General features: G+C 44.9%; 1 protein-coding gene across 1 annotated transcript; it reads left to right on the top strand.

The window, feature by feature from the left end:
* Positions 1-7,514: 7,514 nt before the first annotated feature.
* WDR82 (WD repeat domain 82) lies at positions 7,515-25,577 on the top strand. The gene is made up of 9 exons (XM_082288647.1): positions 7,515-7,905; positions 12,818-12,915; positions 15,786-15,852; positions 16,044-16,143; positions 18,202-18,318; positions 19,693-19,848; positions 19,973-20,042; positions 21,824-21,966; positions 22,145-25,577. Exons 1-9 carry the CDS (start codon positions 7,745-7,747, stop codon positions 22,172-22,174), a joined length of 942 nt encoding a protein of 313 aa, XP_082144773.1. The 5' UTR covers positions 7,515-7,744; the 3' UTR covers positions 22,175-25,577.
* Positions 25,578-25,680: the final 103 nt, after the last annotated feature.

Raw genomic sequence — 25,680 nt, 5'->3', positions numbered from 1 at the left:
GGTCTCTTTGTCCTGACACTCCCATAGCATTGCAAGGTGTTAATCATTAAGCTGGACAAGCTTTTCAACAGCTCCTCCGAGTCTAAATCTGCCTTATTTTGCTGCAGGGACCCAAAGGATCTACAGAAAACCCCCTTACACAAGTACCTTCTCAGGCACTGAAACTTGGGCACATTCTGAAATTTTTGGACAAGGGACTTGTAGGTAAGGCCATATGGAGAATCAAAGGTTTGTCAGAGAAAGAACCCCAAGAATCACTGAAGTGGGAAAAGACCCTTAAGAACAAGGGTAACAGTAAACGATTTAATGCTTAGGAGAACAGATTTTAAAGGCAAAAGCCAAGGCAGATTAACTACCTATCTGTACTCCCTTTAGGTGCTGGTCAGAAAGACTGGCTTTTCAACCACGAGGAGCTAGGAGAACAAAAGACAGGGTGCCCCGACCACTTTGTTACCAGACTCTTAAACTTCACGGCAGCTGATGCTGCCAGCGGTTTAAGCCACTGACCCCACTTCAGTGAGGGCCAGGGTAACTGTGCTGACCGCAGTGAAGTCAGCTGTGCACCTCTCAGGCACCGAGATAAGCATCTCTGCTCCCAGCAGGTGTCTGATTCACCTGGCAGCACAGTGCAATCGGAGGAAGGTGCTACAAAGCAGAGGTGCATCACACCCCAGGTCACCTCGTCTGAGCTTCGATACAGGGTTTGCAGGAATGGCTGCAGAAAAAAAGCTTAAATGGAGCCTGGGGAGTTTAAGAAAATAAAGCCCCAAAGTTTTTAACAGGCTTTGTCTCTGCCTTGATGTTTCTGTGCACGGCTGACCCTGAAGCCCGGGGGAATTGAGCACAACCAGACCTGCAACCGTGGCTCCTGTCACACGTGCCCTCCTGGCAGCCCCGTTCAGCTCCAGCTCCAGACACGACACAGCAGACGTGAGTTCTTTAAAAGCAATCCTCTCCTACTGGAGCTGGAAAAACTAAATGCCAGCGTAATTCATCTGGCACTTGTGTACATACTGCTAATGCTTACTCTGGAAAGCATTTCAGTACAATAGCAGGCATGTAATCTGTTTTCTGCACTCTGAACTCAGATTATATTTTAACCATCGAGGCCTGATCCAGAGTCTGTGCAAGTCAGCAAGTGCCTTTCCATTGCTTCTTGGGATTTTTGGGTCCACTGCCTGGCACTGATCTGAGAGCACAGGTATAAAGGCAGAGTAAACAGAGTGTAAAACCCCCTTGCAATCAGAGGTTATCCAATTTTATACCAATGCAACAGAGAGGTGAATTTGGCACAGATCCATTTGCTTTGGATGTCTCAGTGTGTGACTCTGCTCCTTGTCAGCTCTGATTAGACACGCAGGCTCACTGGAGGCTCCCCTTGGAATGGGGGTGCTGCTAATGATACCACAAATCTGTTTTTATGTAATTTATTTATACAGTCTCAGGCACTGGGTACTAAATGTCATCAGGGAACAGCTATAAATCAGTGCTATGAAATCCACTGTAGATATCAGCAAAAAATAAAACTCCCACTCATTTTACTAAGGCTTTAAAAACAAGATCGAGAGAACTGAATATCACCCCAAAACACAGGCAGTTGTGGAAAGAAAAATAACCCAAATGGCAGCTCTCAGGCTCCCCCCCCCAGATGGTGGGTTTAGAAGTGGTGTAATTGCCTGTTAGCTGCTACATATTGCATGAGGGGAAATTACACCCTCACATCCCTGCATTTTCCTCTTCCCACTGCTGGCTGGGAGGAATCTGGGCTGGGAGAAGGGGCTGATGATGTGACTCATATTTCTTCACGCACTAATCTTAGTTTCCCAGTTTCTCAGGAAAATCACCTAGGGATGAATGAGCCCTCTTCTACACGGATATAAGGTGACATGCTATAGGCAGGAGTGGGGTTCAGGTTTCACACCTTCCCTTTGTCCCTGGTTGGTATAATTTGGAGTTGGGATATAGACAGTCTTTTGAAAAGTTTTCTGTAAGTTCGCAGTAAGCTTAGGATGAAAATGATGCTAAGAATTGCCTGTTCCAAAGAGAGCTGGAGGATTGTAAGGGGTTTAGATTAATCCCCTTTAAATGAAAACTTCCTCAGCTTTCATTGATGAATAATCTACGCACTTATTATAATCTACGCACACCATTATAAGCCCTTTCTTCAGAGGGCTCCTCCTAAGCCTGTAGAAATTTCCACTGTTAGCTCTCACACCAAAAAGCAGCAAAACCCCAGCTTCTCATTTTCACCTTCTCTGGGAAAGAGGGAGGGAAAGGAGCTGGACTGTGATAAAATACAGGCAAAATGCTCGTTTGCATTACCTTTCATTAACTTTTTAATTAAAGCAATTCTGTAGGCAAGGAGCCAAAGTCAGAGGGAGACAGAAACAATCCAGCAGTAGGGGCAGAAATGTGGTAAAGCTGCCAAGTAAATTGGATAGTGGCAAGAGACCAAAAGCATGGACGTAGCAGGGCAGAGTCCAAGCCATAAACTTGGAGTCACACTGGGGAGGAAAACAGTGAACAAATGAGCTGGCCGCGCCCATGCAGTGAGAAAAATGAGCCAGCACCTCACTCCATGGCAGGTACTTGAAAGCCAGAAAAATACTCCTTTCTAGGGGCCAGTCTGCCATCACTGGGCAGAGCTGAGCTATTCCAGGTGCTGTGGTTGGAGGTTTGCTCAAGGATTTGCATCTTGGGCTTGTGGCTTTTTTTGAAGTCAGGGCAATAGAGCTTGTTGCAGGCCAACCCAACCACATGCACATCCTGAGCTTTTCAGGTGCTGTGAGATCAGAGGACACTGTGCCAGAATGTCTGGTTTAACTGAGAACTTCAGGGATCTAAGTTACTTTAGCTTCAATGCCATCAGGATGCCTCTGGATTTCCTCCAGGACTGGTGGCTGGCCCACCTTGTACAGGGTCAACTTCAAAATCCCTGAAGGGCTAGGAAAATATTTGAGATGGCACTGGATCAAACCCCAATTGTTCGAGGATAATTTTGAGCTCAAGCTCTAAAAGACAGATTACAGTAGTAAACTCCCAGACACAGCAAGTTTTAGCAGTGTCTCTTGCTCCTCGTTTTTCTTGCTGCACGACTTTTTTCTGGCCTCTTGGCATGTAAATTACTGACAGACTCACCAAGGCTCCCCACTTCCATTTCTCCTGCATCACCAGGGGAATTTACCTATCAAGTACAACGGAGTGGAGATTTTACTGCCTTAAACTCCCCCGTTCCCACTTACTGACACATCTTCACTATCATTTGATATATCAACTTTAATTTGCCTGGTGAGCCCTGCTCAAACCCAAGCTTGCTGCTCCACGCGGTCCCAAAAGCATTACAAGAAAATTTTCCAGGAGATGCACTGAACCCAGGAAGGAAACAAACCAGTGAAGTCTTGTTCCAAGTGACTATTCTGGGAGGATTAGAGGGGGGATTTTTCAAGACTAATCTCTTTAAATGAAAATTTCAGAATTTGATTAATTTTTTAATCTGCACATGGATTTGCATAAAATTACTGCACCGCCTCATTCGCGTTTGGTAAAAGAGAAAACGTCTGCAGCAAGGATGGGCAGCTATGAAGTGGGTGTGCAGGGACAGGGTAAAAGGCCCTTTGCCCCCACTTACTGCAGTGCTCCTGCATCCGTAAGTGGGAAAGAGGATAAGGGTGGACAGCAGCAGTATGATGAGAGCAGAGGGTTTGCCAGGCAGGCACAGGAGAAGGTAGGATGGAGCCTGGATACCTTTGTTTTAAGAATATGCTGAGCTCTGGGAAACCCAGGAGTCCTAGTTTCCAATACATGGCTTTCTCTATGTTGCTTGGAAAAGAAATATGTTGCTCTCATGACTGATTTACTCACCAGGAAAGTGTCAACAGGGTCTCTTTGCCTTTGATGGGAAGTGTGGCTTAAGGCCAAACACAGGGAAGATAAGTGTTCTGTTCAGCATTTTATATATATAGATCAGTATCATTAGCAAAAAAAAAAAATTAACTGGATTTGACATATGAATCTTACTAGTTTTTCTAGGTCACACTCCCTTCACTCCCTATATACCTTTTGGAAATGATTTTCCCATGCACTGGGGATTGCAAGGAAGAAAAATGTTTCACTAAAAATTCTTCTGTAGCTCAACACAGAACACCACTACCCTGAAGCCAAGCCCATGCCAAGTCTACTTCCTTTCATGCTGTAATTTCTCAAACTCCCTATTCTGAGACAACTTGCCATCAAAGATGAGAGTCATTTAAAATACAGGGAAGGATCACAGTATTCTAGAGAAGATGAAAAGCTGCGAGCCTTGAGGACTGGAATAGTAGAAAGGGGTTGAAATTCAGTGCTGCGAAATACAAGGTCATGGTCTTTGGGATTAATAGCAGAAAATTATGAGCTCCTCAGTTGGAAATAACATAAGAGGAGAAAGAGCCAGGAATCTTAATCAGTCACAGGATGACAATTACAGCTGCCCTCTGGGCTGAGACAAGAGGCTGTGGGGAATGTGGAAAGCAGCAGATGTGAACTGCCTGGACTTTGCTGAGGTTTTTGACATCATTCCCGTGAGCACGCTGGCGGGTGGGCTGGGCAATCACAGCCAGCCCCGCTGGAAACCAGCCTGACCACTGGGCTCAGAGGGCAGAAAGCAGTGGCTCGGGGTCCAGCTGACATCTGGTAATCAACAGGGACTCTGCTGGGGTTCGTGTCACCCCACGGCTTCATTAGTGACCCGGAGAGTAGCACAGAACGCTTAATTTGGGGGAGCTGCTGCTGGAGGCACCTTCCAGAGGAACTGTGATAAACTCAAGGTCAGGGCCCACAGAAACCTCAGGACACTCCACAGGGAGAAGTGTGAATTTTTGCTGCTGAGCAAGCACAAGTTCCTGTATTGTGCAGGTTCCAGTGGTATCTAATACAGAAATGCATAGGTAGAATAACTGCATTTGATCGATATTACTCAAGCAGCAATTAAACATTTTTTCCATTAACTAATTTTGCAGGGGCATTATCCATAATTCCTACTTAATATGACATTTTTCTTGGAGATTCAATTATCCTGCCAGCTAAATTCCAGCTTGGTATAAACTGACAAACTAGGTTCCAACGATTAGGAAGAAAGGCAGAAGAATAAAAAGGAAGTGACAAAATATCAAATCAACAACCCACGGTGTTATACAACTCTAAAACTTAGCTAAGTATTGTAGGTGTTTTGAAGTAAATTGTCTTATGATGTTATTGGTGAGTCACCTCCCGGGCCTGCAGGAGATAATCCAGGCTTTGATCCTGCAATTTAGAGTGTGCAGGAGGCACGACATTCCGAGCTTTTCTAAAACCTCTCATCACACGAAAACCAGTTTTGGGTTTTGAACTGGCCTAACAAAGGGGCAGCTGACCCTGAGACCCTCAGGAGTAATGAGGGTGTGTTTTGAGTATCCCTGGACTCTGGTGTGAAAGTTTGACTTTGTTTCAAAGTAAAAAAGGAAACTCATTCTGAGGAGCCAGTCCCACCGCAGCGTGAAAAGATGAGTTGTGTGAGATCTCTAAACATGCAACGGGGAGCTCCAGCAGGCAAACAGCAAGGGCAAGGAATCTGAGAAAAGTAGTATTTAACTAAATCAGACATGCACACAAAATAATTCAGCCTGTTTGAACGACGTGCAGAGCTTTAACAGGACTTGCCGAGGTTTGACCACAGGAGGGCAACAGGATCCAAACGCAAAATCAAACTCTATGCTGGACACTGTGAAAGGAAATGCAATTAACGTTCAGGAAGGCATCTACGGTCTATTATTTTTCTTTTAATTCTGAGTTTCTGGGTGACCAAAATGACAAGAAGATCTGCTGGTGTTGTAAATGTAAAATAGCAGAAAACTTTGCAGGGTGAGATTCTCACAGCAACTCTTATACTCCAAGAACAGCTTTTTAAGGTAAGAAATACACAAAAACTTGCACACTGAGCGTGTCATCAGGATTCGTGATAGAAAAAAGCAGTTCCAAGGTGTGTGTACTGGAGCAGCAGCCTGAAAAGCCACAGTGTGCTTCTCAAAGGCTTAAGTGTGTGCTGCCCACCTCTACCTGAGAGCTTATGTGGTGTAGGAACACGGTGCTATAGCTGTGATGTTCCTGTAGTACTGCCAACAAGCTTTTAGAGGAATAAAAAAATACTGGGAAATAAAAATGTGCAACAGCTGGACTGAAAGGAGGAGGGGAAGGGTGATAAAGTGTTTACAGTGTATTTTCAAAGGAGGGGGAGCTGACTGATGCTCCCTGGCTGCCCTGGGCTGTCCAGAGGCTGTTCCTGCCAGGCTCTGCCGAGAGGCTGGCACAGCATGTGTGCCCCATAAATGATTTCACAGAACCACAGAATCAACTGTCTTGGAAAAGAACCCTGAGACATCAAGTCCAACCTACAACCCAACACCACAGTGTCAACCAGACCATGGCACCGAGTGCCACATCCAGCCTTTCCTTGAAGACCTCCAGGGACAGTGACTCCACCATCTCCCTGGGCAGCCCATTCCAATGTCTAAGCCCCCTTTCTGTAAAGAAATTCCTCCTGATGTCCAACCTAAACCTCTCCTGGCACAGCTTGAGGCTGTGTCCTCTCATCCTGGGAGGCCAACCCCCACCCAGCTACAACCTCCTGTTGGGGAGTTGTAGAGAGCAAAAAGGTCACCCCTGAGCCTCCTTTTCTCCAGGGTAAATACCCCCAGCTCTCTCAGCCGCTCCTCACGTCACTTGTGCTCCAAACCCTTCCCCAGCTCTGTTGCCCTTCTTTGGACCTGCTCCAGTATTTCAATCTCCTTCCTGAATTGAGAGGCCCAGAACTGGACACAGCATTCAAAGTGTGGCCTCACCAGTGCCCAGTACACTGAGACAACCACTGCCCTGGTCCTGCTGGCCACACTATTGATACAGGCCAGATGCCACTGGCCTTCTTGGCCACCTGGGCACGTCTGGGTTCATGTTCAGCCGGCTGCATTTCTCTCTAGTTTCCAGTGGAAACTCCGAAAACCGCCTTAAATCGACACAATATGGGGAATATCCCGCGTGGGGTGAGGCTGTCCCAGGGCTCCCGCGGCCCCTCACAGCCCAGAGCAACGCGAGGCCGCCCGCCCTGCCCGGCACCGGAAGTGACGCGCTCCCGCCGCGCGAAGCCATTCCCGCTCTACGGGATGACGTCATGCCCTCAACCCTCCCCCCCCCCCCCCCGACCCCACAATAGGCACGGACGGGCGGGCGGGTACTGAACTGGCAATGAACCCCGACCCCGCCACAGCCGCCCAGCCCTGCCCTGCGCCGCCCCTTCCCACCTCGGGCCCCGGAAGCGGCGGGAATGGTGACAGATGCTGACAGCCACGGCGGGCCAGGAGAGCGCAGGCCCTTCTGCCGTTCCTGCCACACTCAATATGGCCGCTGGGTACGGGACACCCCGCCCTCCCCCGTCCCAGCAGCCCATGCGCACGCTCCCCCTCCCCGCACAACACCCCGTTCCCAGGGTGCCCCGCGCGGCCCCGCCGGAGCCGCAAGATGGCGGGCACAATGAGGGGGAGCCGCCTCTCCGCGGCCTGACCGCGCCGAGCCCGCCGCGCCCGCCGCCCTCCGCCACCCGCCACGGCCCCTCGCGGCCCCTCACCGCCCCGCCCCGCCCCGCCCCGCCTAGCTCGGCCGTTCCCGCCACCGCCCGGAGCCCCGCCCGGCTGCCCTCAGCGCCGCCGCCGCCCTCGTTCGGCGCGGCCCGGCGGGCGGGATGAAGCTGACGGACAACGTGCTGCGGAGCTTCCGCGTGGCCAAGGTCTTCCGCGAGAACTCGGACAAGATCAACTGCTTCGACTTCAGCCCCAACGGCGAGACCGTCATTTCCAGCAGCGACGATGACTCCATCGTTCTCTACGACTGCCAGGAGGGCAAGTGAGTGGCGGGGCCGGGGGTGCAGCCCTCGGGGTCTGGGGCAGTGCCTGGGGCACGGGGGGATGAGGGGCCGTGGGGGCTGCCCACGGTGGCCTTTGGGGACAAGCGCTGCCTGGCCCCGCAGGTCTGGCCGGTGAGCTTTGGCTTGAGCTTCTCTCCTGTTGTTTTTTAGCGTAGGCTTGTGAATAGAATCCCAGCGGCAGGGATAGCAGCAGCGTGGGTTTGTCTGCTCTGCGAGTGTACTTGTTATCTTGGTAGGCTGGAGACAGTGGTGATAATTTCCTATGTGTAAGCGAAAGTTCACTTCTGTGAGAGCTAAACAGTTGCAAAGCCTAAAGGATTCAGGTCTGGTCACATCTCCAGGTCTTGGGATTGCTGCAGGTGTGGAACTGACTTCTCTGGGCTTAAGTCTCGCTAATTAGTAGAGAAGCGATTGTTGTGAGCAATGTGCAGATGTGCCCTTTTAAACGCCTCATTTGAGTGTAACTTCTTGGCTAAATGCTTTAAGCCAAAAGGTGCAGGTGGTGTGGTGTATATTACTATAACTTCTCAAAACCTGATGGTGTTTTCCATAAAACCCAGTTCCTAAGTGGTGTCTTGGATCGCTGCAGGCAAACGTGGTCCTCTGTGTTTTAGATAATTTTCTCTAGTTTTGTCCTTATCTCTAAAGCACAGTTAAAATACGTGTGATTTGTTTTGTCTCCAAACATTGTCTTAGTTTAGATGTAATCAATCAAGGTGTTTATTGATTTCTGTTATGTAAGGGTAATGAGTTAAGAGTGTGTTTCTGTTTCTCATTTAACTGTCTGGTTTTATCCTTCTTCTGCTATTGATCACATGGTGCTCGTCTTGTTTTTCGGATAAATCCCCAGAAATTTGCAGAGCACTTGAGATCTGTTCAGAGGATGGAAACCTACGCCATGGGTGTTTGAAGTCTATGACAGCTGGAACAATTTGAGCCAAATGGTGTCATTATGCCATTAAAATCTTTCTCAGTTGGTACAAGTGTGTGTTTGTCTGCTTTAAATTCCTTCAGATTTTAAGTTTTACCTGTGCTTATTGGCGTAGAGACGTAGTTCTGAGGTGTTTTGTGGGTTTTTTTGTAAAGTCAGGACTGGGAAGCATCACAGCCACACAGAAAGTGAACGGATAGCAAGTTATGTGTATTATGGGAGAGGGAATAAAAAGGACAAGGTAATGCAGGAATGAAAAAGAAATGGCTTGGGAGTATCCAGGAAAGATATGTCAGTGTTGTATATATTTTCTAGTAAACCAGGTATTCGTAACCCTCCTGCTTTTCCAAGCAGGCCAAGACATTGTACTTGCTGGGAGGAAAGATTGCTTCCTGCATATTCTCTTAATTTTCTGGGACACCTATTTATACATTATTTTCAGCTTCTAGTTAGTTTGCTTACTTTACACATTAAAGTTGTTGGTGTTCCCCACCTGCTAGAATGAACTGTGACGTGAAAATATTGAATTTTTATTTATGTAACAACAGGTAACTCTGTTTGTATGGAGTGTGCCGTGGATCGTATCCCAGATCCTAATTATATACAGTAGTAGCAGGGCTGAGTGATGTTAATGCAGATGGTATTGATTGCTCTTCCCCTTTAAACTTGTAAAGAATGGTTTGATGGGTTGGGAGGCATTTGGCCCTTTCACTCCAATCTCCATCTAATCCTGATGTGCTTTATAGTCAGAGGGTTTGCTTTAATTAAGTTAAATGTAGATCAATGGTCCTTTACTGTGGAGCTGTAGGGCAGTGAGAGTAGTTTCAAGGTAACTGCTGTGTTCTCTGGCGGTTATAAAATTTTAAAATTATTTGAAAGCTGCTCATGCACTATCAGCTGGCTTAGAAGTGTAGCTGTGATTTTTAGAGGTAACTAGGGATGCAGGACACACTTGTTCTCTAACCTGGAAAGTTTTGCTTTGAATTACGTTGTCACTAGAAATTCGTGTGAAGATGAAACCTCAGGTGTCTGAATGATCATTGTTGTGGCAGCTTCAGGCTTGTAGTTGGCTTATTTTTCCTTATAAGTCACAGCTGCAAGAGCCTAGAACTCTCACCTGCTTGGATATAATGGCCAGGAGGAAGTTAAATGTCCTGCTTGCTGGGAATCAATGTAGGATACTCTACTTCATCAAATGGCCAGAAAATTAATGCCTTTCCCTGTCTAAAAGAAGGAAAATTTGGTGTGTGTCCTCTGTTAATGAGCAGTTCTGCTGGCAGAATTAAAATGCAGGTGTTTGGTTGTACTTTAGGTGAATGCTCACCTAGTTGGCTGTGTTGCCACACCAGAATGAGTTGTACAGCTCTGTGAGAGTATGGCCAACCTCACCTTGGTGAGCTTCAGCTTCTAACAGTGTCAGGACAGTTGAAACAGTGCTGTGCAGCCAAGGACTGACAGGACAAGATTATGTCCTTATCATGTATGTTCTGGGCTTAGGCAACTGCTTATTCATGAGCATCCAGTAATTTTGGTCCCGAGATTCCACTTCTATTTCAAAGAAATAATTGTTACAAATTTATTTATAACAATTTATTGATATAAAATTAATAAATGGTTATTAAATTGTTAGCCCATCCTACATCACCAAATCCCTCCACAGTAGGCTGGCTTGGAAGCATAACTAAGAGGCTCACTGGAGTCTGTTGGGACTTAAGGAGGGATTCTGAAAACTTGTAGGACAGTTGTATGTTGGGATGTACAGCAATCCCTGAGGCTGGAAGCAGCCTGGCTGCACATTGGTAACCCTGCTGTGATAGAATGGTGCTCTAGCAAAGGTTTAGCTTGTATTTTAGTGCATATCAATTGTGTATTATTGATATAAATAAAGTGATGGATCTGGACTCCTGCTTAGCTGTGGTGTTTGCTGGGCACATCCACATTCCTCGTTGTGGGTGATGTTTACCCGTAGCAGCACTGATTCAAACCAAGGCATGGATGATATTACAAACCTTGCCTCTGTTTTGTTTCATCTTTGTAGCAGATTTGACTGAGCTCTTGTATTTTTCTTTGTCGATATTGCTTGGTTTGTAGGTGGGATGGATAGATTAACCTTGACCTTGGAATTATGTTTAGTGATTGTGATTTGTTGTTTAAAAGTACTTAGTTTTCTCGTTTGTGTTTGAAATAGTTGATTGGCAACAGGTCTTGTGTGCAGTGACACACTTCTGTTTGTGTCAGTTTACATGAAAACTTCACCTTTCCTAAAATACAGAACTCTCTTTCTTTTTGGTAAATGTGCTTTTGTCTGTGTGTTGATATTGTCTCTGTCTATATTAATTTATTCTAAATAGATCTTCTAAGTTTTATACTTGTAATAGAAAAGGAAAGCCAAACTAGGCATGAGAGTGTCTAATATAGTATGTTTTGAGATTGGGATTTTTTTCTTGGTTTGTTGTTGGGTATTATCCCCACTAGATTGGTCAACAGCATAGCTGAGGTAACTTCAGAAAGCAGTGTGGGGAAGCGTATCAGACATAATGTTAGAGTGTGTCAAACTTTAAATTAGGTGTGATTTTTAAGTGTGTTGCATGTTTGCATCTGAAGAACGATTTAAAGAACTGCTGGAGGAACAGGGGAAGAACCAGTTGAGATTTGGTCTGTGGTACAGGTGGTGTGTGGGTTTTTACTGCACTTTCTGTGTTGGCTTTCACTTCGTGGGAACTTGTCCCCAGCAAGTTTGTTTGAAGTCAGAGCCCTATGGCTTCTGCTGCTTGAGAACTAATCTTTAAGAATGAGTGTCTGTTTTTGTTATGTTATGAAAAGTCTCCGACTTGTGCTCTTGTTGGGTGTGTCAGGTTGAGGCTAGTGAAAAAAGGAAAAAGTTCAGCATGTTAGAAATAGCTTGTCTAAGGGTGTAGTCTGACAAACTTTTCTCTTGGTTTCGACTGCTCCTGCTGTTTGTTTCCATTCCCATGCTGTCCTCTTTGGTCGTGTGGGTAAAATATTTCATGGGCCTGTATAATAACCAGAGTTATGAATTTCTGGATTAAAAATAGCTCCTGGAAGAGATGGTATTTCTGGTGTTGATCAATACCCTCGCTGGTTGACTGCCCAGCTCTGAAACCTTTGTGCTCCCTCAGTTGGGGATGAAAGGGTAAGGAGGGTGGTGGAGACCTTGCACTGCTCAAACAGGTACCACTGTTGTGAGATACCCTCACAACATTATTAGCCAGCTGCTTCTAAGCTTAATCTGCAGTTTAAAATTCTAGCACTGCAGTGTATCACCTGCGTCCCAGACCCCCAGAAACACAGTTCTGTAGATTGTGTTCACTCTCACTAGAGTGTCTTTCATTGTGTTGCAAAATATTAAATTTGCATTTCTTGCCTTAAGGTTGGATACAAGTAGAATTCTGCAGTGGTTTGGAAAAGTCCCTGTGTTACTATGTCTTTTATAGATGACTGGTATATAGATGTGTTGGGTTAATATCCCGTGAACGAGACACCCTGTTCTAGGTTTTGAAGTAACAGAGAACAAAGACAAATTATACTCAATCAGAAATGAGCAGCAGATGAATGGGAGATTTGAATGGGCAAGGGCACAGTGAGGCAGTGCTGCTTGCTGTGCTCATTATGTTAGCTCCTCCTTTTCTTTTTGCAGTAGACATCATAGGAAAAGGAATTTTTGGAGGAGCAAGTGCATTTTGCAGGTGCTACAGGGAATTCTTCAAGCCTAGGGATAGTCTTGGAGAAATACCAATATCCGTGTTTGAAAATCAAATAAAATTTTTTTTGTATAAAATGGTTTTTTTGTATATGTGTAAGATGTTTTTTTGTATAAAAACATCTGACTACTTGAAACAACCGTGTAATGCCTCAATGGGAATAGGCCTTGTTGATGTGAGTTTTGTTTCGAGGTTTTTGTTGCAGAGAGTACAATTATTTCTGCTTCCTCCTGACAGACCAAAGAGGACCCTGTACAGTAAGAAGTATGGAGTGGATCTCATCAGATATACACATGCTGCCAACACTGTCGTGTACAGCTCCAACAAAATAGATGGTGAGTGATCCACTGGAGTGGAGCATATTAATCTCCTTACACTTCATGTCTGGATAATTAGCTCTAAAGATTGGGGAAAAAGTTATAACAGCTCTTCAGTGGTAAGAACTCTGTCAGACAGAGACAGGGGAAGGAATTAATGTCCAACACTGATGCACAGCTTGGTGCTAGTCCTTTGAGCATCCTTACGTGTGTTTGTTCGCTGCTGCAATAACTGGAGGGTTAAACATTGTTATGGAGATACAACTCGGTTCTTCATTGTGCTGTTCAGTTGGTGTTGGGTCAGTGCTGTCAGGCAGCCTCTGCACCTTCACTTCTTTCGTGTGAGTGAGGTGGAAGGAGCATCTGGGCTGAATGCCACAGCTCTGTCTGGTACACACAACTTAGCTGCAGAGGAAGGGAGGGCAGGAGGTTCAGGTAACTCAACAGATCACCAGCCAAGCCTGGAGGAGGTCACAGAGCTCAATTGTGGTTTTGTTTGTTGTAGTCAATGTCTGAGAATTCTGCAATGACCAAGTCTCTCAGCGCAGCACTTTACAAATGGCTTTTAATGTTGTGCTTGTAGATTCATAATTTCTGGAACAGAGGTCTTGGTTTGGTTTTTCCTTTGTGGAGGTGAAGCTTAACAGTAGAGATGCTGGTTCCTTGTGATGTATGCTGGGCTACTAAAGTAATTTCAAAGACGGTGAATTTAGAGAAGATGGAAGTTAAGAGTTAGGAAGTCAGGTTAAAGTAGAACGAGCTGGGCCTGAAACTAGAGGAACAGGGAAGTCTCCACCAGAATTGGATTTAATGGTGTAAAAGGATTAAAAGTGTCACAGGAAGCACGTGCCTTTTTAGTGTGTTTCAGAACCTACTTATTTTTTTAATTATGTTATTATTTTGTGTCACATTTTTTATTTGGCTGTTATTTAATTTACAATAACTAATAATTAGCAATTTAATGAAGCATTTTTAATGCCATTTTGAGTACTGAGTTTTTGTTTATAAGCACTGGTAAGCCTTAAGACTTAAGTCTTTGTGCTGCAGGGTAGTATTATGCTAAACACTTAATCAGAAGAAAAGAAAAAGATACAATGTGAGAATGTTTGTTGCTGTTACAAATGGTAAGATTAATAAACCCAACAGGGTGTTCTGTAGGATTCCAGATACTGTTTAGTCCCTAATGCATGTGGTCATGGGCAAGGTGCATTGTATTAACCTGTTTTGCAGGTATTGGGAAGGAAAATTACCTCAGGAACATGCTATAGGAATGCTGGTGCTTGTTTCCAAACATTTTTTGTGTTGAATTGCTACCAATCTAGTTGTGAAGATTTCCTCAAGACCTCTGGACTTAGTTCCTGTTGCCTGATTCCAGGCTGAGGTAGTAGTTTGTACAGTTTGAGGGTCTATGATACCACCCGGTACAGGAGATAACTGTACAGGCCACTGCCTTGCCTGGGACAGAGCACTGCCAGCAGTGAGGATCCTGAAGGAGCACAATTCCCCAGTGCTTCCTCTTTAGCAAAGGAAGATGGAATTCTTCATGGATACTTCGGAGATCAGGTAATGACAGTTCTTGCAGGAAAAAATAGAGACGTGTCTTCACAGGAAGTTTGAAGCATGTTGGTTTTATCCAGTGTGGGATGTGACACTGGTGTTAGGGATTTGTATTTTGGATAATCACCTCCAGTCACTTAGAGCCTTTCAGAACTGTGTGTCACCAGTACCACATTTCCAGCTTGTTCCATCAGCTTCAGTTTGCTTGTCAGATACTGGAGGGTGGTTTAGACCTCTGACCTCAGCTTGATGAGCAACCTCAGGCAAAAATAGGAACTCAGTAATTTTTTCACAGATAGAAAATTTTGCTGAATGGGCCTTTCAAAACATTCTGAACACAGTAACCCCTTTGACCGTCAATACACCCAGTACATGTTGCATCCTCTTGGCACATGTTCTTCTTAGTCAAAAGTAAAAGTATCCTTGACCCTCAGCAGGACTTGTTCCAACAGTACAGTGTCTGCACATAAAGATTGAAAAGTGGCTTCGGTTGTTTAATAATTGTTTCCTCTTAGAAGGATTTATTTTAATTTTGGGAGAAAGTCTCAGCAGCATCTTCAGAATCGTGGGCTACTCTTGGTATGTTCACCTATACTCAGGATAAAATTGGCACTTGAGAAATGTTGTGCTGCTGCTCTCATCTATTCAATTTATGTTTAAGGTTGCTTGAAGTACACTAAGCTTTAGATTACTCCTCTGTCCTCTTCTTAGAGCTTAGCTGCTCTAAGTGCAGAGAAAGTGTGAAGCTGTTGATTGTCAGATTAAACAAAGAGAAGAGAGATTTGCTTGTTTTTAATGGTCTTGTCCTGGCTTTGAAGTTACGGGTTTTTTATCTTTAGCTGAGTGCAGAATTTGTACATTTCCTGTGTGTACTGCTTAGTTGGAAATTTGTTTGCTGAATGTGTATGTAGGAAAGAGCAGTATTCATGCTGCAAAGCAATACAAAGTAAATTTGCAGAGTAAACTCTGTAAATTTGATACTCTCCATTTTGTGAGAGTGATGGACTAAAACCTGCTGCTACTTAAATTTTAGCACCTTTGAAATTACCTTGCCTAGATCACATGACAGTTGTTTTTAAAATGTAACATGACTTCCAAATGTGGGAAGTATCTTTTCCTGTTGGCTGATTTTCAGTTCTGCTTAAGAACAGAGTTGGTTTTTGTCTGTTTCTAACTTGATTCTCTTCTGAAGTCTGACTTAAAATCAAATGACCAGACTTAATCACTGTGGTGAGATTACTGTTGCTCTGGGGAGCAAGTTAGTATGTGATCACTTTCAGATGACCTTGGACTCATGGAATAATAAAGCTTATGGTTTGTTTATGTTTCAGACACTATCCGATACCTATCCCTGCATGACAACAAATACATTCGGTATTTCCCGGGGCACACAAAAAGGTGAGATGTGGCTTGGGGACAGGAGAAGAGAAATTGAAATAAGAATGGTAATGAGCTCGAGTTCCATTACACTTGGTTCATGCTACTTACTGCTTTGTTCAGTTATGGGTTTGTACACAGCTGTTGGGGTGGGTGTTGCTCCATTCACGTCTTTGGTTTGTCTCTGATGCATGTGGGATTCTGTATTGCAGAGTGGTTGCTCTTTCAATGTCTCCAGTAGATGATACTTTTATTTCTGGATCCCTGGATAAAACTATTCGACTTTGGGATCTCCGCTCTCCAAATTGCCAGGTAGGTTATAAAATTCATGTGCACAATGCATTGAATTTTCAGTTGGAAGAATAAAAAATGGATGTGTGTTTGTAACAAACTAAAAAGACTGCTAGAAGTGTGTGCTGCTGATTCAGTGTTGACACCTTCCCAAAGAAGCCTGGATCAGGAATCTCTGTGCAATGTGTGTGGTGTGTCACATTGTGTAACACCACTTGCTCTCACCTGTGTCTCTGCTGGAGAGGCACTGGGGAGAGCAAGAAATAACACTCACAGCTGATGAAACAAGAGAAGGGCTGGGTGTCATCAGCTTGTTCATCAGGCTGCTACCTTATGCAGAGGGTGTTCTCTCAGAGCAGGCATCCCTCCTGTGTTGTGAATTCATCTTATCTGAGTGTTTGTAGTGTGTGTCTAAAATTGGTGCCTTGATGCAATTAAATTTGATTAAGAAACTGGTGAGCTAAAGTAACACAGCAGCCATATGGTCTGGCACTTCCTTGCATCACTGCTGTTGTTCATCAGAACTGTTTGTGAGCAGATTTGACTTGCTAGCAAGATGGAACACTGTTTGGTTTTGTTTACTTATTTTGCTGGAGTACTTTACTTGTTTTAGTGGAAGCAGGCTTGTAAGGGCTGAGAAAAATACCAGAACTGGCAGCAGTGGCAGGAATGAAAGACTGGAAGTAGAATCTCCACCTTTAGTGGTGCTCAGTTGTTTTCTCCTGGTATCTGGATACGTAGTGTTGTGTTCTGTTATTTCCCCATCTCCCCGGGACCATTTTGCTAACAAGAGGGGGCTGTTTGCTTATTCCAGATGATGGAACTGTAAATGAAAGAGAAAGAAAAAAGTTACATTTCTTACAAAATGTTTTACATTTTGTAAATTACAAAATCTTTCTTCAAGCCTTTTCTGGCAGATCTTAATTCTGCTATTTTTGGGGGAGTATGCCTTTAACTCCAGTGTGTAGGTTTCCCTTGGGATGTATCTTCATCTCCAAGTTGCTGCAGATGAGGTAGGGTTGTAAGTACAGTAACAATTCTGTGATTTATGCTAATGCCTGAACGTGTAAGAATGATAAAACAAGGACTTGTTACTGGAAGCTGCATCCAGCCAAGTTTGGGAAACAGGTTGAGGAAGTGTTACTTGTAGTTTTCAGTTGGTCCGTGAGATGGCAGCCATACTACCTGGAAATATTCCCATTCCTGGGAAACCAGAGCTGACCCACTCACCAGAGCCCCTTAGCATTGGCTAAGCTCACTGCCTCATCGACAGAGAGCACAGGGAAAACTGACCTACGTGGGAAAGAAGATAAGTAGTAAAGTCTCTAGACTTTATGTAGAGAAGAATGCAGAAAGAAAGAAAAACGCAGAAACTTGTTCAATGTATTACGTATATTTACTCAAAGGTGTGTTCTTGTGTAGGTGCATACAGTATGTTCATAAAAATGCTTGACTAACATGCACAGACTGCTAGTCAGGATACAGAAAATTACAATTAAAATTAAAATATTTTGTGGGCTTTTACCAAATTTTGTCAACTGTTTTCTACTATATGACTTAAGGAAAAGGTAACATTAAAAATAAGCACTGGTAGCAACCTGTCAATTTTAATATGTAAGGTCTGTTGGCTTCCAGCAGGTATGAGTTTTCATTAAACAGGCATGTAAAGCTCAGCAGCGATATTCCCTTGCTTTCTAAGTATTTTTTTTCCTCTCTTGTGCAGCCATAAATCGTAGAGCATTGCTGTTGATCCCAGCAGCAGTGTTTTGTGGTGCTCCCTGGTATGGTTGTTAAGACAGCCATATGAGCCTCCCTTCTCTGGGGACTTTTGGAGTGCATGACATGAGGTTTTGATTTGTTTTGGTGTAAACTTTGTCAGTGAAGCAAATTGGAAGCTCTGTATGGTGACTTGAAGTTGAGAAAGCAGAGTTCTGAACCTTTGTAAAACCTCAATATTTACAATTGAAATTAATTTGTTCCACCCCTAATCTGCTGTCCTGCTCACAGTGGGCTCAAAGGATGGTGGTAGAAATGTGAGCATCAGTCTTGCAAGTTAATTCTGGCTATTTCTCTTTCTAGGGTTTAATGCATCTCCAAGGGAAGCCTGTGTGTTCTTTTGACCCAGAAGGGTTGATTTTTGCTGCTGGAGTCAATTCTGAAATGGTGAAGCTTTATGATCTCCGCTCTTTCGACAAGGTGAGGTACCCTAACTTCCCTTCTTACACTTTTATCTTGCAAGAAATAATCTAAACTCAGTGCTCAGAGGCTGGATTTGTGTACTCGAGCTTACTGTCTAGGGTGCCTCCTTGGCATCTACAGAGTTCTCAGTAAGCACACATCTGATGGACAGAAAGGGATACAAATCCTGAGGTACACTCTTAACCAGTGTTAAAGTGCTAACTCTTGAACCTGCTCCAAACTCCAGTTTAGGCTTATATAGAAGTGCGTGGTGTTAGGGCAATAGGGAGATCGCTGCTGTGTTCCCCAAAACTGTCTTGGGCACAAAAATGCTCAGGTGCAGCAGTATAGCCACTAGCAAGCTTCTCCTTTCAGCCCCGCAGATGTTTAGTGCTGAGGACACACACACACACACACTCTTAAGCCAGATAGCTCAATATTACCAGAAATAAGGAGCCAAGGAGCGCTCTCCGCATGGCACGTTCCACAGACGAGGTTTATTTCATCCTCCGCAGAGGGGACCCAATGCGAGAGAGGGCCCAGCGTGCTCGTGCTCAGGTTTACGTAGAGTTACAGTGATCTGAGGGCATGGGGGCGGTACAAAGGCGGGACCAGGGAAGGGAACCAATGAGCGAGGGAAGGGGCAGAGTTGGGGGATCAGGTCGGATATGCAACAGCACAGGCTGCTGGGAGAGGTAGTTTACTTAACCAGGGTCTGGGGGTGTGTAAGGTTACATTTCATCCAGAAGACATTGTGGGAAAGGCCTTTCCTTTATTCACACAAAGGTGAGAGTGGTGTCTCCAATATCTGAGTTTTTCCACCAGCAGGCATTTGCTATTTCAGGGTTCTCTGGCCCACCAGCTGGCTCAGCTGTTGGCTCAGTGACTCCAACATAGGCTCTTTTTTGTGTGGTTTTGGCCTTTCTTTCCTTGCTGCTTATTCCAGAAGAACACAGGCAGAGATTGAGCCAGGAGTGTCAGAAAGGATGAAAATTTCAAAGGAAACTGTACTGGCATGAGCAGCTGAACTGAATAAGTACTCAGCATAGTTAGGTCTGTGGTTTTCAAAACTCAGATGATGATTACACTGGCTCAAACTCTTTCTCTAAGTTCATTTAGCAGCCTTGTTCAAAAACGTCTTCCTTTCTTAATTTAATTTCTGCTGTTGATTGTGGTAGAGTGTGAAACTGTTGGATTGAAACAGCCTATTGCACTCTTTTTTTGCTTTGGAAACTGGATTCATCTGTTGAAACTTACACATGCAGTGACTTGTTTGCCTTGACACTGTCTTTTGGTATCTTAGGGCTAAGGATTTTCTTTTAAAGGTTAAAAGCAGATTCTTGTTAACAGCAATGCAGAGTCTTCTTCATATTTCCCACTTTCTCTCTGCAGGGGCCATTTGCTACATTTAAGATGCAATATGACCGCACATGTGAGTGGACAGGCCTGAAGTTCAGCAATGATGGGAAACTCATCCTCATCTCGACGAACGGCGGTTTCATTCGGCTGATTGATGCCTTCAAAGGAGCTGTCCTGCACACGTTTGGGGTGAGCCTGCTGCCTGTGGTACTTCCTGGAAAACTTGGTGTTAGTTTGGGGAGCAGGTGCCCTTTGGCTGTGAGCTTGCTGTGGACACACTCTCTACTACATATTCTCCTTTTTTGTGCCATAGGGTTATAACAATAGTAAGGCTGTCACGCTGGAGGCATCATTCACACCAGACTCTCAGTTCATCATGATAGGTAAGATAATTCTTGGCAAAAATTTCAGTGCTCTGAAATTAGGTGTGTTATGTAGGGCTAAAGCTGTGTCTGTTGGGAAGCAGAATGTATTTAAATAATACAATGCAGCTGTAAGCTTTCTTTGCACTGACAGTGTTCTGTTAGATTGCTCAGTGTTCTCTAGACTGAAATGTAAAAGAGCCTGCAATAAGTCTTATCGTTTTTACTTACATATAAATGCTGTTCCAAAATAGATAAGAAACCAGGAAACTGTTGTAATGTGGGAAGACCTGTCACATAATTTGTCAGTGGTCCTCACCCTGTGGCTAGGATGCCCTCATGTGCTTCCTCAAAGCATTTTGTGGCTGTGTTGTGGCCATCCCCTGTTTCCTGATGACCAAAGCACCTGTTTGTGCTTGGGTGACTGGTCTTGTAGCTTGGTGCATTTGTACCACTCCCAGGGGTGTTCCTGCTCTGGTGACATGCTGGGGCAGCTGCAGTTTGTTCATGTGGCTCTTGTAACCCCCCATGTCTGTGGAACAACTTCTTAAACCCTTGATAGAAGCTGTAGGCATCGCCCTGGTGGCTCCCAGTGTATGATTCCCCGGCCCTCTGCAGATGGACTCCTGAGGGAAGCAGGTGGCAAAAAGCAGTTTGAAACTCTTGTACAGCCTGGTGCTGCACCTTGGGCACCCCAAAATAAGCACTTCAGTTGCCTGCTGCCCAACAGGACCTGTGGACACGAGTCAGATGAGTCTGTGTGGTGCTGCCCCTTCCTAGAACTTTAATTTTGTTCTTATTTCTGTGGCTGATATATCAAATATGTTTAACTTTGTGGTAATTTGGTATCCAGATCCTCGTTTTTTCTGGATGACTGATGATCTTGGCAAAACTTCTTTTCTTTTGTTCTGGCTGAGAACTTCCTGATTGCAGAGAAGAGGGGTGGGGTTTTTTGTTTAGTCTGTCTCTGGAGAGCACTTTATTGCACATATTTACCTTCCTTTTGTTCTCTTTCAAATTAAAACAGTAGTAGAAGTTCCAAACCACTTATTCCTCTTCAGTTTTTCCCTACAGTTAAGTTGCAACTTGTGCTTCTTAATTTTTTTTTTCCTGAAAGGCTACAGGTGTAAATACAGAAGCAGAAGAAAATGCTTTGCATATTTGTTAGGAATCCTATTTAAAATGAGTCTAAAGCTGAACTGAATTATAAAAATGTAAAGTTCTCAGCCTCAGAGTTTGAAAAACGTAATTTTAAAGTGAAAACTTATCCCATTATAGTAATGTGGAGAGTTGACATCTCCAGGGAAGCTTTTGGTATTTGGCTTAGTGCATTGAAATCTGGTTACCTTCCATGGTACAGGCTTTGGTTTGATTCTGTGCCCACTGAGTGAGACATTTACCTGTGTCTGAACTGAGAACTTGTGTGAACAATGACTCTTCCCCCAGCACTTGTCCTCTGCACATTGGTGCAGATTGGCCAGGGTCTCTCCTGCATTGCTGGAGGTGTCAGCTCTCCTTTTCTACTGGGTGACAGTAGTTAACATCTTTGCCTGAACAGTGTTGCCCTGTTGTGTAGTTGAGTCTCTGCAGTGCAAAAGTACAAACCTGCTGTTTGGATACAGGTGTGTTAACTCTCTGATGTTTTGTACGTGACCTTGTGACACTTGGAGAACTCTAAAGGTTGTGTTACAAAGTTGAGACCTGCCTGTTCCTAAAGTTCTGACAGAAAAAAATGCTCTTCATTTCCTCTGCTGACCTCTCCAGTGCATCTTGCATATCTTGTTTTCCACTCTTACCTTCAGGTTCGGAGGATGGGAAGATCCACGTTTGGAATGGGGAAAGTGGGATGAAGGTGGCTGTCCTAGATGGAAAACACACAGGTCCTATAACCTGTCTGCAGTTCAATCCAAAATTCATGACTTTTGCTAGCGCATGTTCCAATATGGTAAGGAAATGGGCTTTAAGTTCCTCTGAGCTCCATGAGGTGCTGACCCTTCCAGAGATGAATCTGAGAAGTCTCAGTGCCTCTCATGTGTGCTTACAGAAGGTGCCAGCTCCTATGGGGTGCTGTAGGAGAGATTTGTGTTCTGCTATGAAAAGATGTGTTCTTTCCTCCTCTGTAGGCCTTCTGGTTGCCAACTATTGACGACTAATTCCTACACTGCGGCTGCTGTTGGATGGCTCCCATACTGCTAACAGCAGCACGTCATTGCAAGCATAGTTTTGGAATTGCCTACATCTAGACTGTGTTCCTGTTCCTGCGTATTTTCCATGTCTTACCTTTATCTACAGCATTCCGTTGTGGGGACTGCTCCTCTTGGCCTCCTGGCACGCTCAAGAAGCAGCATGCTACAAGTTCTTACCTTCCAGTCCACGCCCGGCAGGCTTCAGCCCAAGATGGAACTGACACAGTATTATTTCTTAGAACGGTGAAGTCTGTTTTATCTACAAAATGTTCGTGGCATTTTTTTAAAGCTGTAATTATGTGTTTTCCTGCTGTAAGTGCACAAGGCTATTGATGTTCCAACGTGGAACGTGCAGTTCCTTTCCGTAAGTGCATGTTTTTAACGTCTGGGATCTCTGGTTTCACTGCAGTCCACAGATGCAAATACTTCTGTGCCAAATGTGAACACTGACAGTTTTCAGCACAGATGCTGGATTCTCTTGCAGTGGAACATGCACCAGAAGCACGTGGGTAGCTGTGAATGTACCTCATACATCTTGTCATCCTTTTCTTTGGCGATTTAGTGTGCAACTGCACGGGTTTCATCCACTGTCAGAGGTTGCCAAAGCCTCCCTACTGTTTGCTGTGTCAACATCCTGGAGGTGCAGACAGCACTGCTGAGGTCCGGCCAGTGTCCCAAGCAATAAAGGAGTCTGTCAGCAGGAAGACGGAGAAACCACACTGAGACTGAAAGCACAGTCTGCCTGTGTACCTTCCTTATGTACCATCTTGGCTGATCTTACTTGTAAATATCATGGGGTGGGTGGGCAGTGGGAATGGGCCATATTTTTTTACTTTTAGATATAAAAGAATATGATGTGGGCCAGTATTGTGAGGTGTCTAGGCTGTTTACTTTCACTGATGCAGTTTTCCGCTCCCCGGTCTGTAAATAAGCTCCATGAAATTTGTCCCACACCAGGCTTAGATCTGTATCCCCTGTTGGTAAAACTGACACGTGGGTAGTCCATCACATAGTTTGTTACTGGTCTGCAGGTTTCCAGTGATAGCTCCAAAAGAGCATCCTTTCTCAGATGGCGTCTTCAGAAATGAATTCTAAGAATCTTAGGCATGACTGTGCTGACACTGCTTTGCTGTGGCCCTTCTCCAAGGAATGCCCCTGCAAAGAGATGGGGAGGGACACGCTCTCCTGCCTCAGCAGCTTGTAGCACAGAAAAGCTGGCAGGCTGGTCTTCAAGCCCAGTTCCAGTTTCTTTTCCCTGAAATGCTGCTTCAATGGAATGCATCCACCAGCAAGCTGGGACAGGCCTGGCGAAAATGTAGTGTTCATTATTCTTGCCTTTCCAAACACACTTGGGTTTGTGCTGGGCCACAGCTTGGGAAGTCTGTTCTTTCCCTCGCCCAGTCACATGTGCTTCCCTGCTCATAAATACGAAAAGCTGGCAAGGTGACAAGACAGTAAATGGGCATGTTCTCTCTGCTCTCTAGTGCCACTCCATACTGGCAAACTGTGCTGGAGCGTTTTCCTTAGGTCAGTTGTCCTGATGTTCCTGTGTTAGAGCAAAGTTCATCTCAGCTGTATACAATTCACATCATGGCTCCCTGGAAAAGTAAATGCCTTGTAGCACAGCTGTTTCTGTTTTGCTCCTTGTTGCCTTTTGTTTTTTTCCCCTCCCAGTCCTCATCCATGGAAAGGTGCTGTGCTAAGAGCTGGGGATGGGCACTGAGCATTTCTGTGCTGCTGGTTCTGTTCAGGTTGCAGCGCCTGCCTGTGGCAGTGCAGGAATGCTGCCCACACAGGGCAGGCTCACACCGTGGTGCTCCATCTGTGCTGTGGTTGTGGCTCATCTCTGCTGCCACACGGGGCATTTCTAACCACACGGGAGTTTGCCATCCTCCAGCAGAGTGATAGATGCTTTCCCTCTGCCACACAGGCCTGCTTCTGGAGATACAGATGAGAGGTTCATGCCACCCCCGTCTTCCTGTGCTGTCCCACCGTCGCCTATAAATAAAACTGCCCCGTGCAAAGGGAGGTGGTTTTCTGGGGCCTCAGTCACTTTAACTCAGCAGTGTTGTATTTCAGGCTGCTTGGTGCTATTTTACCTTCGTCGGTGTTGGCAGTGGTTTGTAAAATACAGATTTTTGGGGTTTGTAGTGTGTTTTAACAGTCAAACTACAGCGTCCAGTAGTAAATCATCTTTGAAGTTTTTAAAGTCTTTTGCCTGAGGAAGTGAACAGATAGCCTCTGGCCATATTCCTTGTTACTTTTCACAGGGAAGCATTTGGAAGTTTTTTATTCTATAAAAGCTCTTTGTTAATGTGGTTTGAGCGCTTGTCTGGAGGTCGTTGTTTGGCTCTCCTCTGCCTGCAGTGATGTAAAACATGGTACATTGTGGCATGGAATGTTTAAGGAAAAGGGAAGCAGAGGAGTGGTTTAGGAGGGTAGACACACAAGCACATCAGTGGCATTCTGGAGTGAAGAGGAATGTTCAGGCTCATGCACAAGAGCACTAGTGCTCTGTTCAGGATGGCAGCTGAGTGCCTTCCCAGGGCCCACTGCCACCCACACAGGCAGAGACATCTCTGTTGATGTAGCATGGAGTGCTTTCTATCTGGATTTAAAAGAGGGGAATGTGCCAAGTTTTGTCAGGGAACTTGAGAACTGTGTGTTTCAGACAGTTGGACAAGAAAGGTGAATAAAACTTTTAGCTTTCAGCTTCTATATGCTTCTCTAGGAGTCTCAGGGCTGCAATTCCTGTCTTCTTTAGGGCCGCCAGCTAATGAGAAACAGATCTGATGAAAAACAGCCTTCCCAGGTCTGACAGTGGCCAAGCTGGAAACAGCATTCCCCCTCCAAATCTGACATTTAAATCCACCCCATATTCTTTGGGATGAAATAAAGACCTTTTTTCAAAACAAGGGGAAGTGAGACTCGAGATCCCACTTCTGAGTAAGCAGTGTGGTGGGTGAGCACATCTGCCTGGGGTGTAATTCTCCAAGTCAGTCTTGAAAGGTTTTTATTACTTTCTTGAAGCTCCCAGGTCCTGGATTCATGCCCCAATCCCTGCTTTGGAGGGTGCAGGAGCAATTGAGTGACAAATTTGGAAGCAGCAGTGTATATTTTCCAGTGCCTCTTGGCTGTATTAGCACTTTAAGAGACTTCACCTTGGTTTTGGGTCAGCGGCAGGAACCTGGCGAGCCTTTCAGAAACTGGTCTCTGTGGTTGTGAGCTGCTATAGGGAGTTGGACTCCTCGGTGGTATCTGCCAGTGAGTGTAAATACATAAAGTCAAATTATGCTTTGTCACAAAATACTACATATGTGGAGAATTCAATGTTGTGGCTGTGACCAATAAATATTTTGTAGAGATACCACTTGAGTGCTGTAACTTCTGCATTTGTCCAGTGGGATACAACTTGCTGGTTTCTTAGAGGGGGAATGTTAAGCTCATCTAGTTTTTTTAAAATTCCCTTTGTT

This window comes from Coloeus monedula (assembly GCF_965178545.1).
Source record: "Coloeus monedula genome assembly, chromosome: 11".
NCBI lineage: Eukaryota > Metazoa > Chordata > Aves > Passeriformes > Corvidae > Coloeus > Coloeus monedula.
This window is presented reverse-complemented; position numbering and strand designations above follow the sequence as displayed.

Excerpts from the sequence above, each read along its gene's own strand:
- WDR82 (XM_082288647.1), top strand. The coding sequence starts at position 7,745 with ATGAAGCTGACGGACAACGTGCTGCGGAGCTTCCGCGTGGCCAAGGTC. Across the intron at positions 7,906-12,817 it reads TACGACTGCCAGGAGGGCAA|ACCAAAGAGGACCCTGTACA; the intron begins GTGAGTGGCGGG and ends TCCTCCTGACAG. Across the intron at positions 12,916-15,785 it reads CAGCTCCAACAAAATAGATG|ACACTATCCGATACCTATCC; the intron begins GTGAGTGATCCA and ends TTTATGTTTCAG.